Source organism: Aotus nancymaae, unplaced genomic scaffold (genome assembly GCF_030222135.1).
Source record: "Aotus nancymaae isolate 86718 unplaced genomic scaffold, 86718_ANA_hifiasm-v0.15.2.pri h1tg000103l, whole genome shotgun sequence".
Taxonomy (NCBI): Eukaryota; Metazoa; Chordata; class Mammalia; order Primates; family Aotidae; genus Aotus; species Aotus nancymaae.
The window spans coordinates 5,351,217-5,369,774 of NW_026988518.1; the positions used below are offsets into that span (position 1 = coordinate 5,351,217).

An 18,558-nucleotide genomic window follows, 5' to 3' on the forward strand; every position below is an offset into this window, starting at 1 on the left:
TTAATTCCAGGAGTATTTTTATTGATTGTTTTGGATTTTCTATATAGACAAACATGGTTATCTGTGAACAAAGACAGATGTATTTATTTCTTCTCAGTCTTTATGCATTTTATTTCCTTAGAAAATCATGCTACATTAGTTAGGACTTCCAGTGCAATGTTGAAAAGGAGTGGTGAGAGGTTCTTGCCTTGTACCTGATCTTAGTGGGAAAGCTTGCAGTTTCTCACCATTGGGTATTATATTGTAGATTTTTTTTTATAGATATGCTTTATCAACTTGAGGAAGTTCCCCTCTATTTCTAGTTTGCTGAGTGTTTTTTTTAAAAATCATAAATGGGTGTTTGAAGGCCCTTAAATTTTTGTTGGATTTATTTCCTACCATATGACACACAAATGTCTTACCAATAAGTCTAGTATAATTGCTACTTTTTGCTCAGTAGGTAAAATCAGCATTCATCAATGTAATGAACCAGTGGTCTTATGGAAAGGGAAGATGATCAAGTCTCTGCAGACTATAGTATAACATATAGCTCTGAAGGGGCTTGCCCAAGGTAAGGCAGTTAAGATGTATTTACCTTGCCCAAGGTAAGGCAGTTAAGGTGTATTGCTGGCTTTGTCAACTGAAGGCAAATAAATTCTGGGTAGTTTATTTTTAGGTATTAAGAAAAAGGCTTTCATGAGATCAGTAGCTGCATACCAGATAATAGGGCATGTGTTAATTTGCTCAAGCAATGAAGCCTTATCTGAAAGACCAGCTGAAATTTGAGTCGCCACCTGATCAAGCTTACTATAATCCACTGCCATTCTGCAATATCTGTCTGTCTTCTGTACAGGCCAAATAGGCAAGTTGAATGGGGATGTGTTGGGAATCACCGCCTGTGCATCCTTCCAACTCTTGATAGTGGGGCCATTCTGTAGAATCCCTCCAGGAATGCAGTATTGCTTTCGGTTTACTATTTTCCTAGGTAGAGACTATTCTAATGACTTACACTTGGTCTTTTCCTATTACAATGACCCTCACTCCACAAGTCAGAGAATGGGGATCCTACCAGTTACTGAATATGTCTATTCCAATTATTTACTCTGGAATCAGATAAATGACCGCTGAATGCGTTTGGAGACCCAGTGGACTCACTGTCATTTGAGCTAAAACTTCACTGATTACCTGAGTTTTTTAAGTTCCCACTCTAGGCCGGGCACGGTGGCTCATGCCTGTAATCCCAGCACTTTGGGAGGGTGAAGTGGGTAAATTTCTTGAGCCCAGAAGTTCACGACCAGCCTGGGCAACATGGCGAAACCTGGTCTGTACTAAAAATACAAAAAAAAAAAATTAGTTGGGTGTGGTTGCATGAGCCTGTAGTCTCAGCTACTCAGGAGGCTGTGGTGGGAAAATTACCTGAGCCAGGGGACGTCAAGGCTGCAGTGAGCTGAAATATGCCACCGCACTCCGGCCTGGGCAACCAGAGTGTGACCATGTCAATCAATCAATCAATCAATCAATCAATCAAGTTTCTACTCTGACTGATAGACCACAGTGATGGTTTGGGTCTCCTAAGATTGGTGTCAATAATCCAGTTAGCCAGTGTCCCACAGTCACCTAAAAGTCGGATTATTTTACATTCCCTAATGCACAGTCACCCTGGCAAAAGGCCATAGGTCCTTTTGGGAAGGCTAAGAGAAAGTTTAACAGTACAATCTTTCAGCAGTGTGATGGGGTACTTCTTCAAGGAGCTCAAACCTCCCCTTCTTTCAAGGGATTTGGGATTGTAAACAGGCTCAAGTCTAGGAATTGATTGCAGAAACTACAACTGTCTATTTTTGTGATCCAAATTAGACTAAGTTCATACTGCCTGGAACTCTTCTGCTTAAATAGAGCAAATAAGAATGTAGTAGACTAGGTGTGTTAGCCTGTTTTTGCATTGCTATAAAGGAATACATGAGACTGGATAATTTATAAAGAGAAGAGGTTTAATTGGCTCACAATTCTGCAGGCTGTACAGGAAGCATGGTGCCATCTGCTTCTGGGGAGGCCTCAGGGAGCTGGGAGCAGGCATTTAAGATGGTGAAGCAAGGGACAGGGAGAGGTAACACACACTTTTTGTTGTTGTTATTTAGTTTTTATTTCATGATCATAAACTTAACTCTGCAATCCAGCTAGGCATGGAAGGGAACAAGGAAAACACGGAACCCAAAGCGAGCTGCAGCGAGAGCACAAAGATTCTAGGATACTACGAGCAAATGGGGTGGAGGGGTGCTCTCCTGAACTACGGAAGGAGTAATCTAGTGGTTAAGATAAAACACAAGTCAACCTTATTAGAGTTGTCCACGGTCAGCAATGGTGCTCTTCTCGCTGGTCTGGCCATTCCTGGACCCAGAGCGCTCCATGGCCTCCACAATATTCATGCCTTCTTTCACCTTGCCCAAGACCACATGCTTGCCATCCAACCACTCAGTCTCGGCAGTGCAGATGAAAAACTGGGAACCGTTTGTGTTGGGTCCAGCATTTGCCATAGACAAGATGCCAGGACCTGTATGCTTCAGGAAGAAATTCTCATCATCAAATTTCTCCCCGTAGATGGACCTGCCATCAGTGCCATTATGGCATGTGAAGTCACCACGCTGACACATAAGCCCTGGAATAATTCTGTGAAAGCAGGAACCCTTATAACCAAATCCTTTCTCTATAGTGTTCAGAGCACAAAAGTTTTCTGCTGTGTTTGGAAACTTGTCTGCAAACAGCTCGGAGGAGATGTGGCCCAAGGGCTCACCGTCGACAGCCAGGAACACAGTGGGGTTGACTGAGGCTGATGGTACAGGACTCCCGGCGGCAGTGGCATCTACAAAGCCAACATACACTTTTAAAAGAACAAGTTTCACAAGGATTCACTCGCTATCGTGAGGACTAAATTATTCATGAGAAATCCTCCCGCCATGATCCAGTCACCTCCCACCAGGCCCCACCTCCAACATTGGGGATTACATTTTGACATGAGATTTGGGTTCATCCAAACTATATCACCAGGCCAGCCATGTTGCTCACACCTGTAATCCTAGCGTTTTGGGATGTTGAGGCAGGAAGATTGCTTGAGGCCAGAAGTTCAAGACCACCCTGAGCAACATACCAAGACCCTATCTCTCTAAAAAAAAAATAATTAGCCAGGTGTGGGAGTATATGCCTGTGGTCCTAGCTACTCAGGATGCTGAGACGGGGATCCCTTGAGTCTAGGAGTTTGAGGCTGTCATGCCACTGCACTCCAGCATGGACAACAGAGCGAGACCTTGTCTCTAAAAAAAACAACCCGGAATGTAGTAGACTGACTTTCACTTTTAGGGGTACCTTGGTCAACTAGCCAATGCCATGGATCTCTGAGTCATTTTGTCAGGCCTCCAAGTCCAAGCCTGACCATTATAGCCTTGGTGACCCACAGGTACACCTCCGGATGGTCCCCAGGAGCCAGAAAGTCTGAAGTAACAACAGGTAACAAGGTGGCCACAGAAAGAAGTGAAACCACTTGTTCCTGCCTCAACTAATTGCTCCCGCCTGCAACCTGCAACCATTGTTCCTGCTCAACCTTGTGGAATTTCTCCCCGGACACTGGGTTTCTCAGGACCCCCACCCCTGTAACCATGTAATTTACTGCACTCTCCCCTCTGCTTGTAACCAATAACCCCCACCCTTATGATCATGCCTGTTTGTAATAGATGACCCCTACCCTTCTGACCATGCATCCCATGGCACCCTTTCCCTCCCCAAAATAGATTACCACCTTTAACTGACCACTTGCCCCAAGCTATAAAACCAACTCCTGTTCCACTGCCCTCCACTGACTCTCGTTTCGGACTCAGCCAGCCCACACCTGGGTGAATAAACAGCCATGTTGCTCACACAAAGCCTGCCTGCTGGTCTCTTTACATGAGCGATGCTCCTAACACATATGATTTTGATAACTGCTTTGACTCTTGTCCACTGTGGTAACCACATCCACATCTTTGATAATTAAGTGCCACTACTTGGCCCCTGCCACCCTGGGACTTAATTATCCCCCTTGCATTTAATGATTGCAGTTTACTGGTAGCAGTTACCATGGTAATTCTTGATCTATAGCGAAGAGCAACCACAGACCCATCAAGTTTATTCTGTAGAGTCAGGGTGAAAGATGTGTCCTCTGGATGTTTCTGGAGTGTGACTGAAGCAAGAGTGGGAGGGAACAAACCTCTCAAACACCGAACTGTGGAAGGAAGTGGCTTTTTATTAGGCCAGAAGCTGCAGGGTCTACACCCTTATTTACCGAACTCCCCGAGCTGCAGCTTCTTTTTCCTTTTATAGACTTACAATGCTAAAGGGGAAACTGAGGCGGGACTTCGTCATTGTCCATTTGCTGGACGTCCAACCTTACAATCTTTTGGCTTCACTGATTTGCTAATTCATTTGCAGTGTGAGCGGGGACCAGTAAGGGAGAGGGGGCTCACAGAGACAAGACAAAAGCAACAAGCTGTTTGTTTGCAGAGGCGTTTTCAGGAGGAAGCCTGGTCCGTGGAGAAGTGGGGCATGAACCAGTGCCGGGCTCCAGCCGGCAGAGATAACATTCATTTGCAGCTCTATCAAGGTTAACAGATAGCAGAGATGCTGGGAACTAAAGAAGGAGTCATTTTCCCAGCTCTTTGGTATTTTATTTCATTTATTTCATTTTTTTTCCTTCTTCACCCTCCTTCCCATTTGGAAGTGGGGGAGGGAGGAGGTGAAATTGAAGGAGGCGGGAGGTGGTGAAATTGAAGGAGGCAGGAGGTGGTGAAATTGAAGGAGGCGGGAGGTGGTGAAATTGAAGGAGGCGGGAGGTGGTGAAATTGAAGGAGGCGGGAGGTCTTCCCTCTCATGTGAGCAAGTCTTACGTGACAAATTTACTCTAACATTCCAATCTCTGTAAGCCTGTAGATACCTTCTACCATAGTATACACAGAGAGTTCTAACGTTGCACCTTCCTTTGGTATATACCACTATTTGGTCCAAGTTTTAGCCAACCAAACCAACGGTTAGGCCCCTTTCTAGGCCCTCGAGTTACAACATTAAATGCAGACTTCCTGCTTAGTGGACCGTATCAATAAATTTGACCTGATCCAACTTTATGTCCCTTTCACCATTATCACGCATGCTTACTGTTCGTTCCCACACACATTCTCCAGAGCTCTGTCTGTATGAGTTGGAAAAATCAAGGACTTCTTTTGGAGTGTGGCACACCTCATCATGGGTAACACTTTGTACCTCATCTTTTGGAGCCTACTGGGACTTGAGTCTCATAGATTTAGAAGCCACGAGGAGTGGCAAGGTGGGTTCTGAGAATCAGTGTTGTCTTGCAAGCAACCACCTCAGAGTTTCCTCAGGCAAGGCAGGGTTAATCTCCTTAGGTGGGGTGGAAGGGCTGTTTATACTGCCGAATAATACTCTTTTGAGTCCCCATTTTCCTTGACTAGCAGGAAATTGCAACCCAGTGGTTTTGAGGCCTCTGTCTTGTCCCAGGGTTTTAGGTATAAGGCAGTAGGGAGGCCCTCCCCACCCTAGGTTGTCTCTAACTGACAGAAACTATCTGTTGGCACAGGTGGCTGGGTGGTAATTCTCTCTTCCCCTCAGGGCCAAGCTCAGCTCCAGGAACCTGTAACCACCCAGCAGCTCTTCTCTAAAACCTTGCCGCCTTCTCTCCAGTTTCTAGGAGTCTCCATTTCCTACCCGGCTGCTCCTTAAAGGCATGCTTCCTGCCTTGGCCCTGACTTCCATTGCTCTAGAATTGATGTCTGCTTTCCACTTTGCCAGAATCCTTTTACAAGAAATCACAAAATTTGGTTTCCCGATTGAACTAAGAGGTCAGGGAAAAGACAGGGAGCATTCACACAATTGAAAATTTCAGCCTATTACCCTGTTGTAGTGACGAGATACCGAAGTTGCTGAAGACACAGAAAAAGACTCCCTAACATTTCTAGGGAACGTAAATGTTCTCTAAACATATAAGGCGTGCTAGATGTTCCCCATAACTGGATGATATTCCTCTCGTCCTATCCTCCTGCCCTAGCCACAGGGCAAAGGCTTGTGTTTAGAAAGTTTGTTATTACTACAGCCTGTGTGACTTACTTTCTGGTGATAAATCTTGTGTGTGAATTGTGAGGACGGCCGGCATCCAAAGTAAATAGCGATGGTTGTGGTGGAGGCTGGCGGGCCGGCCTGGCTGGCTGTGCTTCAGCTCCTTGGCTGCTCCTGCACTGGTTGCTGAGCTGGAGCTGACTCCGGCTTCCCCAGGGAAGCTTCCCCTGCCAGCTCTGGGGAGGCTCTGCCCTCTCATCTCCCTCAGCTGGGACCTTGGCAACTCTGCTCTCCCCCCTGGCAATCGGCATCTGGAATGGCTGAAGGGTGAATTCCAGGCAGCAAAAAGAGTGCCAGAGTCCTGAGCACTTCCTTCCCTCTCTCTCAGCCCAGCACACCCCAGCACACCCCAGGCTGTGTTTTCTGAGCAGAACAAGGTGATTGTCTGCAGGGTCCTAAGAAGAGGAAGGACCAGGATGCACTGCATGCAGCTGTCTCGACTCACTTTGCTCCTTTCTTCCTCCTTTGTTTGGAATTTTCTCTCCCTGGAATGCCTTACCTTATTCTCTCTTTTCCTCCTGGTGAAATCCCTACTTATTCTCTGAGACTCAGTGAAAACACTGTCTCTTCTAGGAAGCCACCACCCCTCTCCCCCAACCCTTTTCTCCCACAGCTTTTCGTTCCTAGCTCTGTTGTAATACTTACCGTATTGTATTATAGTGAGTTTTTCGCCTACCTGAGTGCAATAACTTTTTTTTCCCTAACTCTTTGGTCCTAGTATTTAGGATGGTGCCTGGAACATATGAATGCTACTGATGATTATGATAACAATTATTGTTCATTATATGCTTAGCAGGTGCAAGGCACAGTGCTAAGAGCTCCGTAACATTTAATCCCCACCATAGTCCAAAGGGTAGCTGTTAGTGTTATCTGAGATTTTGGATGAAGTGGCACATTTAGGGAGATTCTGCACCTTCCTTAAGGTCCCATATCTTATAAAGGGTGGAGCTGAGTTTTGCACCCAGGTTTATGCAGCACAAACGTCAGCGTTTTAACCACTAAGCGGCACTGTTTTGAAGGAATTTTTTGAATGCATGATTGAATGAATGATTCTAGCAGTGCCCAAGTGTCCCTGCATTCCCATCTGAGTGCAGCATTTAGGGTGGAGGCTGTTTTATTCCTCAGGCACTGGACTGCATCATAGTGCCTTTGGCCCAGGCTCCTCACTTGATGGTGTCTTGCCTTTCCTTCTGGAGGGTAAAAAAGATCAAAAGGCTCTAACGATGGGAGAAGCTCCTGATCTACTTATAAATATACTGATCCTAATGTCAAGCAAGCATTGTGATCATGGTCACAGCTCACTATGACTGGTGGTATGAACAGACTGTTTGCATTCTTCCCAGAGCATTAATAGCCCATAATCTCTCCTTCCTCTGCCTTCCCTCTGTGTTTATACAGGGAAGGGCTTGGCAGGGTTGGGGACAGGGAACATATGGGGAGCTATGTGTGCTCCTTTCTCTCTTTCCTTATCGCAGACAAGAGAGGGCACCTGGCATTATGCATTGATGTCACTGAAGGGCAGAAACAAATTGCAAAAGTATATACCCGCAAGGAAGGAAGCAAGTAGATGCCACTAAAGATATTTGTCTGGTTTCTCCTAGCTCACTGCCTCCAGCACCTGGCACATAACTGATGCTCAATTAATATTTATTTGTTGAAAAAAATTACACCACATTCACAAATGCCTCACGTTTCTAGAGCACTTTATGAACTCAACTTTTTACAGCTCTTTGGTAGCTATTGTTTCTGCTGATTCTTGTATTCGTTTTAAGGAGGAGGATATTAAAGATCAGAAGGGTTTGCTGACGATCACCAAGCTTATCAGAGCCAATATCAAGGACAGAACCAACACCTGTGACTCTGAATTCTAAAGGAGTGAAGGATGTGCAATCTCAAAATATGCCAAATTCATATATTGATTATTTTGAGCTATAAACATTGAAGAAATTGTAGTTTCAGAAAGGGCCAGTTGTCCTGTCTCCCCCTGCATGTATAAGCCATAGAGTTTCCTCTTGGAGAGGGGACTCCCTGTACTAGGGTAATAAAATAGTCCTTATTACCAGAGACTGGGAAGTCAGGGCTGCAGTGGACCTAAATAAATATTTACCAGAGTAGCCCTTCTTGTCTACTAGTTTTACATCCGCCCATATAGCTCCTATGACTCCTTTAAAATTTACTGCCCCAGCCAGATCCCCTTTATCCTGTCATTTCTTCTCAAATTCATTGTTCTTTGTCTAAAAAGTGTAAAGGCATCTTGCTTTGGCCACTTCTTTGGATTTCATTCTCTTGTGAAGATCTGTGCATGGTAGTTGCATCTGACAGCTCTAACTTAATCACACCCTGAGAATGACCCTATATGGCAGATGCATCTGCCAGCAATGACTTAAGAAATGAGGGTTGCCACATGGAGGCTGTTGGAGGCAGGGTGCTAAGGGAAGGTGCAGTATAAACTACATGCTTTTTTCAAGCAGTTGTGGTTTCCTGTTCAGCTCTCCACCACTGGCCCATCCATGTATGTAAGTTCTCCCTAATAAAACCCCGTGTCTCGTTTGCTGGCTATGGGTCTCTTATTTGGGCTCTCAAACGTGCCATTCCTATTGCAGTCAATAGAGGTCTGACATGACACCTGTGTTCATTAAAACTAATACAGTTAGGACGCTTTTATCTCGTTAATCTGCCTGGTGTCCATTTGGTTTCTTAGTTCTAGCCAAAGAACCCACAGAAAAGCTTAAGGGTACTCGCTGACTCTCCTACAATCCCGTGCTCATAAAACTAGGAAATGGAAATCTCAGTTATTCAATACCTAAATGTTTATCTTAAAGCAAATTCTACTTGTATGGTTTCATTCTTTGCTTGATTGGTAACCTATCCCATTTCACTCTGTTTTTTTTGGATCTCTTTTCTCTCATTTTCTGTATTAAAACCATTCACAGTAACTTGTATAGCCATTCATTTGGACTTTTTATTTTCCAAATCATTTTAAATCAACAGCCCCTCACTGAGGGCCTCCCAAATTAAGATGTAAGGCATGACCTCCGCCTTCATGGAGCTTTCATTGAGTGGCTGCAGGGACAGACAGGAACTCCAGGGCATATGAGATAGCAGATACTCCCAACAGAGATTTTGATGAGCACATCAGAGCATCATAGGCTTTTGAGCTAGTGTAAGGATGAATAGAAATTATTTTTTAGACACTCCTTAGGTAGAGATGGGGAAAAGAATTTTAGTTTAAAAGAATAGCAAGGGCAAAGGTGGGGGAGCATGGCCTGTTTAGGGCTGGACGAGTGGTCCTGGGAAAGGATACAAGGAGAGATGAGGCTAAAACGGTGAGCTGGTATCATATTGTGGAGGCTCTTGGGTTCCCCACGGTGTTACATTTTCTTCAGAGGGCAGTGAGGAGCCATCAGGAGTTTCTAAGGAGGGCAATGTGATCTCAGCTGGAGAGGAGAAACCACTGAGCAGCCATGTCAGTGACCTAGGAGAGGCTCAAGGATTCATCCCTCATCTCCCAATTCCCTACTGAGGGTGAGGCACCGTACTGGGCTGGGGTTTCGAGATCAGCGGCACAGAGCCAGGCCTGCGAGAATGCACAATCAGGCGAGCAGGCCATGCGTGGCTGTAAGACACCATCATAAATGTCTCTACCCAGTTCAGTGAGTGCACAAAGAAAGGGGGGTATAGGGACCCTGGGGAAGGTGGGCATCAGGAAAGCTTTCTAGTGCAGATGATGCTCGAGCTGAGATTATTTACAGGGCGAGGAAGATGACGAAAGAGAGAGAGGAGGGAGAAGGCATTCATAGAATATAGGGTCCAGCCCTATAGGGTTCTGTGAGCCCCTCCCTGCTGGTGCAGAGACGAGAAACTGTAGAAATGAAAGACACAGAGATAGAGAAAAGAGAGTTTGGGCTCGGGGGTCCACTGCCAATCAAAACACAGAGACCTGCAGTGGCACTGAGTGCCTGGACGCTCTTTTATTGAGTACAAAGCAGTGGGCAGGGAAGGTAGGGTGAGGTAATGGTGGTCGGTGATAGGGTCAGGTAAATCACATGTCTTGAAGATGGGGGCCCAAGACTTTCAAGTAGCCAAGGTGAGGAGAAACCATAATGCGTCATCGCATATTTCTTAGAAATGTCAAGGACATCTTCTGAGAAAAAGAGAAACCAGGTGCGGGAGCAGGGCATGAGAGTGGACATGGAACGTGACCACTGAAGCACAGCATCACATAGAGACAGTTAAGCCCCCGGATGTCTGCGGGGTACCTGACAGTCGTCAGGCCTTGCCACAAGAGCTTGGAGAAGCGGAGTTTTCTCCTAACTTCCCCAGGAAGGAGATGTCTCAGCCATTTTGGACGTCTCCTTCCCTAGCTGGCTAAACAGCGGGCGCCTTCACAGCACTGGCGCTGCCGCGCAAAGGGAGGCACCCTCCAGCAGCCCTTACGCGGGCGTGACAGAGGGCTTAGAGCATCTTGCCTTAGGATCACTTTGTTCACAATATCACCTCGGTTTCATACTGAGTATGTATAATCATATACTCAATATAACCTTGAATTTTACTCATAGTCATTAAATTCAAGGTTATATTGAGATGTATCTTCATGATTATACATGAGTCACTGTAAGATTGAATATGATTATATAAAGAAATAACTATGTACCTATATTTCTAATTCTTTTCCTTTTTTTTTTTTTTTTTTTTTTTTTGAGATGGAGTTTCGCTCTTGTTACCCAGGCTGGAGTGCAATGGCGCAATCTCAGCTCACCGCAACCTCCGCCTCCTGGGTTCAGGCAATTCTCCTGCCTCAGCCTCCTGAGTAGCTGGGATTACAGGCACGTGCCACCGTGCCCAGCTAATTTTTTGTATTTTTAGTAGAGACGGGGTTTCACCAGGTTGGCCAGGATGGTCTCGATCTCTTGATCTCGTGATCCACCTGCCTCGGCCTCCCAAAGTGCTGGGATTACAGGCGTGAGCCACCGCGCCCGGCCCCTAATTCTTTTCTAAATCAATATTTATATGGGAACAGGTTGAGGCTTCAGACCCTTGCCACAGCACTTGCGGGGTTTCCCCCCTACAATAAGAACAAAGCACTGAGGCATCAGCAATGTGACCAGTTAGCCAGACCTGCTCTCCTGCTCTGTGTGTGTGTGTGTGTGTGTGTGTGGGGTGTGTGTGGGTGTGGGGGTGTGGGTGTGGGTGGGTGTGGGTGTGTTTGTGTGTGTGGGGGGGGTGTGGGTGTGTGTGTGTATGTTTTTGACATGCGGTCTTGCTCTTGTCGCCCAGGCTGCAGTGCAGTGGAACGATCTCGGCTCACTGCAACCTCTGCCTCCCGGGTTCAAGTGATTATCCTGCTTCAGCCTCCTGAGTAGCTGGGATTACAGGTGCCCGCCACCATGGCCAACTAATGTTTATATTTTTAGCAGAGATGGGGTTTCGCCATGTTGGCCAGGTTGGTCTCAAACTCCTGACCTCAGGTGATCCGCCCACCTTGGCCTCCCAACGTGCTGGGATTACAAACAATTGTGTTTTAAATATGATTGTTTTGCTTAAGCAATATTTGTTTGTTGAAGAAAATGTGTCAAATATAGAAAAACTAAAAGAATAAATTTATAATCCCACTACCTGCAGATAATTATTTTAAAAATTAGGTGAATATCTTTCTATTTTTATGTGAGGGTGTATGTGTTTGAATAAGAAAAGTGTGTGTATATACACATATATATGTATCAATAAGTAGAAAATATGGTGTATGTTAATATAGCTTCATCTTCTCTCTCTTTATATTGAATATCCTGCACCATCAGTTTTATATGACCTTATAAAATAAGGTTACATTTCTTTAATATTGAAACAATACTGACTTTGAACGCCTACCAGCCCAGCCGGACAGGAAATCTAATCTTCCCTGGAGATTCCCAAGTAATCTCTAAGAATGTGTAAGAAACTGCTACTTACTGCTCAACGTATCCTAATAGTGGCTGTTCCCATCTGCCCACTGCCTAAGATTTCAATAGGAAAGGGAAATATGGGTAGATTGTTCATTCCCGCTAGATTGAAAACACCTCGTGGGCCAGGAACTATGTATTTCCTGTCCACTGCTGTATCCCCAGTGCTGCAGATAAATACCCACAACATAGTAGACATTCAATAAATACACTGAATGAATGAGTGGATTCAAACCTCCACTTGTTCAGGCAATGAACATTTACTGAAGATTTTTGTTGTGCTGAGTTCTGTGCTGGGATTAGAAGTGTACATGTAAACAAAATCAAACTTTCATCTTTGATGGGCATAAAGATGAGCATTTTTTAAAAAAGAAACTGGGCTCCCATGGGTGGCAGTGAGATTTCTAGCACCTGAGGTATTCACAGAAACACCAAAGACTACTGACCAAGGCTGTAGAAGGGATTCTTGCTTGGGAGAAATGCTAGACTAAATAACCATTAATGACCCCTCCAAATGTAAATTCCTATGATTGGATGAATTTTAACTAATTGTTTCTAACTTATTAGTCATAAACAAACAGATCACAGAAGGACTCCAAAGAAAATACAATTACAAGTGAAAAACAAACGTTCTGATGGGATCCAAATATTTGTTGATAACAAATGAGATTTCTTGAGAAGCCTGCAGGAGGTTGCTCTCAACCGGGGACATAATTTTTAAATAGCAGGGATTAGAGGAGTAATGAATTTCAGAATGCGTTTGAACATTTTCTTTAATTCAATCCATTTGTTATATTCAAAACTCATATTCACAAGCAAAAATAATTAAGAACTGAATAAGACAACTAAATCAAAGACTTTTTATAAGTCTTTCTTGAGGAAGCCCGAAGGTCTCGACTTTGATCACTGTTTGGGAAATCCGAGTGCAACACTTTAAGACAAAAATGTCCATATGTTGGTCTTACTGGAATTCAAAATTCATTCATCTATTCTTTTATTCAAGAAACACATAGTGGGGAGAGGAAAGGAAGATATAGTGAAAATCCACTAAGTGTAATATGCCGTAGACTTTGCAATATGAGTAATTCTAAAAGGAAAATGAGATCATCTATCATACATTTAAATAGTCTTTTAAAAAATTCATTTTATTACAAAGTAATAATCATCCATTAAATAAAAGACTTAAAAAATGGCAATAGTAAAAACAATTCCCATAATCATATCACTTAATAAATACCTACTGTTTATGTTTTTGTGATTTCCTTTTAATGTTTCTATGCATGTAATTTTTATATAATTGTAATATTGCTATTTTTGTAATAGAAGCTATTTTGAGCTTGAACATCCTAATCATTGAACAGGCTGGTGGAAATAGTTTAGTGCAACTGAAACCTAATTCTCTAGAGCTTTGATATACGTGTCTTGGTTTTCCTTCATACACCTTAAGCATTACTCTTTTGGGTTGAAAATAAAAACATAAAGTTTGTGTTTAAACAACACCAAAGTGTATTTTAAAAATGAGAATTTGGTAAGTATAACGGCCAGATTCAAAATTAGATTACAGATTAGCAGCTGGATACCTAACTGACCAGAGCATACAGTTGTAGCCATTAACCTTACTAGCACACGTACTCCCAACTATAACTAAATAACTATTTGCCACTGTTTGTTTAATGACCAACTCCCCTGTTAGACTCTAAACTCTGTCTAGCTCACAGCAATATCTCTAGTGCATGGTTTATTGCCTGGTGCAGGCTTGGTTCTTAGTAGACATTGCTGGAGGAGTAAGTGAATGAATGACTCATTTACTGGGGAAGTGGTTTGGGGGTAGTCCGTCCATCCACCCACCCACCCACCCATCCATCCACCCACCCACCCATCCATCCACCCACCCATCCATCCACCCATCCACCCATCCACCCACCCACCCATCCATCCACCCATCTACCCATCCACCCATCCACCCATCCACCCACTCATCCACCCATCCACCCACGCATCCACCCACCCACCCACTCATCCACCCACCCATCCATCCACCCATCTACCCATCCACCCACCCATCCATCCACCCACCCACCCACCCACCCATCCATCCACCCACCCACCCATCCATCCACCCATCCACCCATCCACCCACCCATCCATCCACCCACCCACCCATCCACCCATCCACCCATCCATCCACCCACTCATCCACCCACCCATCCATCCACCCATCTACCCATCCACCCACCCATCCATCCACCCACCCACCCACCCACCCACCCACCCACCCACCCATCCACCCATCCACCCATCCACCCATCCATCCACCCACCCATCCACCCACCCATCCATCCACCCACCCACCCATCCATCCACCCATCCACCCATCCACCCATCCACCCACCCACCCATCTATCCACCCATCCATCCACCCATCTACCCATCCACCCACCCATCCACCCACCCACCCATCCACTTCTTCATTCATCTATCATCAGATACCTTAGGGAATACCTGTCATGTGGTAAGCACTGTGCCTTGCACTCCAGACACAGGGTAAAGCAGTGACAGTGCTGCTCTGGATGGAAGAGCTTGCTCTCTGGGTGGGGAAAGAGTCAGACTGAGGTCTTCAAATACCTCTTCTGCAGATTTCTTGCCCAGCATTTATGGCCCTAGAACTGTAAAAACTGGTCATTTTATTAGGGCATTGTTTTTGTAAATCACAAATATGCTGCGGGGTGGGCTTTTCAGTCATTAACAACCTAGAGTGAACTAGTTTCTCAGGTTTGGGAGGGGAGGGAGAGAAAGCAAGCCATGTAGCTATGGAAAGGATACTCTCAGGTCATCATTTTCTCCCTTCTCTATAGTAGGAAGCCCCGGGTCATGGGAAGGCAGCAATGTAGTAGAAACATGCCCAATTGGCTTGAGTCTGTCACCACCCAGCTGTGCCATGACAGGCAGCTTGGCCAACCCCGAGCCTCAGGGTCCTTACCTCCCTGGAAGGTGATGCAGATCAAACGCTGCTGTAGTCTGTCACCACCTAGCTGTGCCACGACAGGCAGCTTGGCCAACCCCGAGCCTCAGGGTCCTTACCTCCCTGGAAGGTGATGCAGATCAAACGCTGCTATAGGCATGAGAGGCTCCTGTGAATCACGTGACTACATGCTCTTCCCCTTGCCAGGGAAGGGGTGAGTTTTTCAGACCTGATTGCCATGCACACACTTGCAGGTCTGCAGAGGGCCTCTTCTGTGCAACTTCCTTTTTAGAGGAAGCCCTTCAAGCTTCTTTTATCAGGTGCCACACAGACATTAGTTACATCTTCATTGTCCTCTCCTGTGAAGGCAGAACCTGGTGCTCCCTACAGAACCTTTTCCTCCCTCCAGATAGGAGGGAGGGTGTGCAGGAGAGAAGTCAGACCTGGGGAAAGAGGTGGGCCTTTATTGGCACAAACTCCCCTAGGCGAGCCCTCCTGGTGCTCCACAGTTCCAGGGTGCACCACAGAGCTGCACCCCAATGCCAGCTTATCCTGGCCCGTGGGAGCACAAACCTCCTGGGAAGGGCCCTCAGAGGCCTGCCAGGCTCTGTCCTATCCAGCAGGGCCTTCCTCTAGGCCACATCTTTGTCACATGAGCTTGAGAACGAGGAAACTCTTTCCCTGACCTGGAGGTGAGTGCATCAAAACCAGGGCTACATTTGGGGCATTCCCAATATCAATCACATTCTCTTTGTAATTCTCACACCACCTCATGCTGAGGTAGACTTGAGGGAAAGAGAAATATAAAGCCAAATGTCTGCCTCCCCTCAGGTCTCTGAGAAGGAAACTCTCTGACCTCAAGGAAGGTGGAGGGAGAAAGGAGAGGTGACCTTCCTATGCTGTGTTCCCAAGGAAAGCATGCATCTCAGTCTACTGGTTTTACCCTGCAGCAGCACTACTGTCTTTGAAAAAATGGCAACTATATATATGTGTGTGTGTGTGTGTGTGTGTGTGTGTGTGTACATATATATATTTGTGTGTAAATATGTGTGCATGTGTACATATCTATATGTACGTGTGTGTGTACAAATGAGAGTTGGGATCATTGAGGAAATGAGTTCTGTTTGTTGAACATGAATCTGAACTCAAGGAAATAACCACTATTAAAATAACTTTAAACAAATAAAATTTAGCAGTGTTTAATTGAGCAAAGAACAATTCATGAACTTGGCAGCCCTAGAACCAGGACAGATGTAGTGAGACTCCAGGAGCTGCCACACGGCTGGACATTTATGGACAGAAAAAGGGAAGTCAAATACAGAAAGCAGAAGAAAGGGGAAGTGAGGTACAGCACTAGCCCAATGGTTCAAGCTGGAGTTTGCCTTATTTGAACTTGGTTTGAACAGTGGGTTGTCTGTGGTTGACCTCGGTTCAGCTGCTGTGATTTGCTGAGATCTGGCCCACTTGTTCCAAGAGTAAGTTACTGTCTGATTACACATCAAGTTAGGTTACAGCTCACTATGTACGGAGAAACATTTAGGCCAAACTTAAGATATGTATGGAGGTAGCATTAGGCCAAGCTTAACTCAATTTAACACTGCTCATTTCTGTAAAAGAGTTTTAAAGAGAAAAAAACAAGCTTTTTCCATGTTAATTTTACCCAGTGTTTTGAAAAGAGAAAGTGCTTGATCATTGATGTTCACATTAAGATGAACAGCATGTAGGCAAACTGATATCTCCACTTTTGACGAGGAGGAGACAGGGGCTACATGAAAGCCATTGGACCTCCCCATGGGAGCATCTGGATCTTCCACTCCCAGCTCACTATGAGGGCTGTGGTAAACTGCCTCAGGTCTGAGCACGGCACAGTCCCCAATATACAGTATGTTCTTCATAAATGCCAGCCAACCAGGCCCTTCCCATTTATGTAACCATGTTCTGTACTTTTACTTTATAACATTAATGACAACCTCTAAGGATACATTTATTAATCTAATGTCAGTCCCTGCACACCCACTATATAACAGTGGGGACTGAGTCGGTCTTGTTCACCACCTGCATGCCTTGCAAAGTGCCTGGCAGACCGGAGGCATTTGCCGAGTAAGTGCAAGGTTGGGGAATGAAAAGCTGGCCCTATCACAGCAATTCTGCACCATCGTGACACCTGGACAGGAAACTTTGCTGCCTCAGTTGCCTAATGAATATAATGGGAATAACAATGGGAATAACAAATTGGGTGCACATTTGCACCCCAGCTGGCTATGGAGGAATCTAACATCTCTCAAGGATCAGTTCCCTCTCTCTATGTTGGGAAACCCCATTGCTCAGGAAATGCTATTCTTCCTATAGAGGCTTCAAACTGCTGTAGACTGGGAGTACTCTTCAAGGTGCTCTCTCATGCTGTGGCCCATTTGTGCTCTTTTCCATGAATTAGAAGCAGGATGTTACTTTGGACAATATCCAATAAAACGGTTCATTTGATTATTAATGATTTGTCTAAAATCTTTCGTTGAGCTCTTTTGTTGCCACACACTGAGTCAGGCGCTTGGGGGCCACTCAGACACTGCTCTGAGGGAAAGCCCTGGCCGATGGCGGTAACAAGGGCAGGGGGTGCATGGGCCATGGGAGGCAGGCCAGTTCAGATTAGCCAGTAAAAGACGATGTTCTAGGTTGGAAAGGTCAGGATGATGAAAGCCTGCAGGGCATGAGAACGTCTAGCAAGTGTAGAATCCATGTCCGCATATTTTCTCATGGTATGTATGGTTTAATGATTACTGTTTCTTCCTAATCATAGCAGTGTTAGGGGACTTCTGTTACAGGTGGGAATGGGCATTCTCTGACCTTTTGGGAGCTTTCTCACCTTAGAGTGTCTGCAAAGGCTGTCACCCAGTATGTTTCTGAGAAACCACAGTCCTGACAGCTGACACCAGTGTGGGGATGAGAAGGCATCCTGTTTCCCGCTACTTCCTGTAACAGGGATCCCAAGAGAGCACTGTGACTTATGATTCACTGCAGGGTCTTTCCAGTTTTTGGAAATGAAAAGACCTCTTGCCAAGGCCCTGCCAACAAAGGTGGGAACGGGGTGGGTGCCCATGATCTGGGAGAGGCCAATAGGCTGAACTTTGGGGGCACCCAGAATCTCAAATTGAAAGGGGCTGAAATGAGCAGCTCACGGCCTCCTACAGATACCGGTGTCTAAAACCTCCATGGAAAAGTCTAGTTGGGTGCACATTTGCCCTCCAGCTGGCTATGGAGGAATAAGGTCTTAGCCAGTTGGGGCTGGTTTATCTTTAGGGTGGACTGCTGGGCAGCAGGCATGGGAGAGGCACACCCCCAGTTCAGCCCGTTCCTCAGCACAGCAGCCTGCCTTGTTTTCCTTCAAGGTGGGTCTGCTTATGTTGACATTGATTCTCCTTGCAAAGTGATGCGTAGACAGAACTTCATTCACAGGTGATAAATTCTGGATTTCCATGAGATAATTTTGCTTTCTCCTGGGAGGTAAAGCCTCTTTCCTAACTCAGGCTGTCT

General features: G+C 45.4%; 1 protein-coding gene and 1 long non-coding RNA gene across 4 annotated transcripts in view; one reads left to right on the forward strand and one right to left on the reverse strand.

Moving 5' to 3' along the window:
* Positions 1-18,558, forward strand: part of LOC135272058 (uncharacterized) — a 90,225-nt gene that overhangs the window by 26,337 nt on the left and 45,330 nt on the right. The window lies entirely within an intron of this gene.
* LOC105721420 (peptidyl-prolyl cis-trans isomerase A-like) lies at positions 1,961-6,438 on the reverse strand. The gene is made up of 2 exons (XM_012458489.3): positions 6,121-6,438; positions 1,961-2,836 (listed from the first exon to the last, which is right to left on the reverse strand). Exons 1-2 carry the CDS (start codon positions 6,326-6,328, stop codon positions 2,313-2,315), a joined length of 732 nt encoding a protein of 243 aa, XP_012313912.2. The 5' UTR covers positions 6,329-6,438; the 3' UTR covers positions 1,961-2,312.

What these genes read in the sequence shown, in the direction of transcription:
- LOC105721420 (XM_012458489.3), bottom strand. Translation starts at nt 6,328, where the DNA reads ATGAGAGGGCAGAGCCTCCCCAGAGCTGGCAGGGGAAGCTTCCCTGGG. An exon ending in ACAAGATTTATCACCAGAAA is followed by an intron (nt 2,837 to 6,120) that starts GTAAGTCACACA and finishes TTGGCTTTGTAG; the next exon opens with ATGCCACTGCCGCCGGGAGT.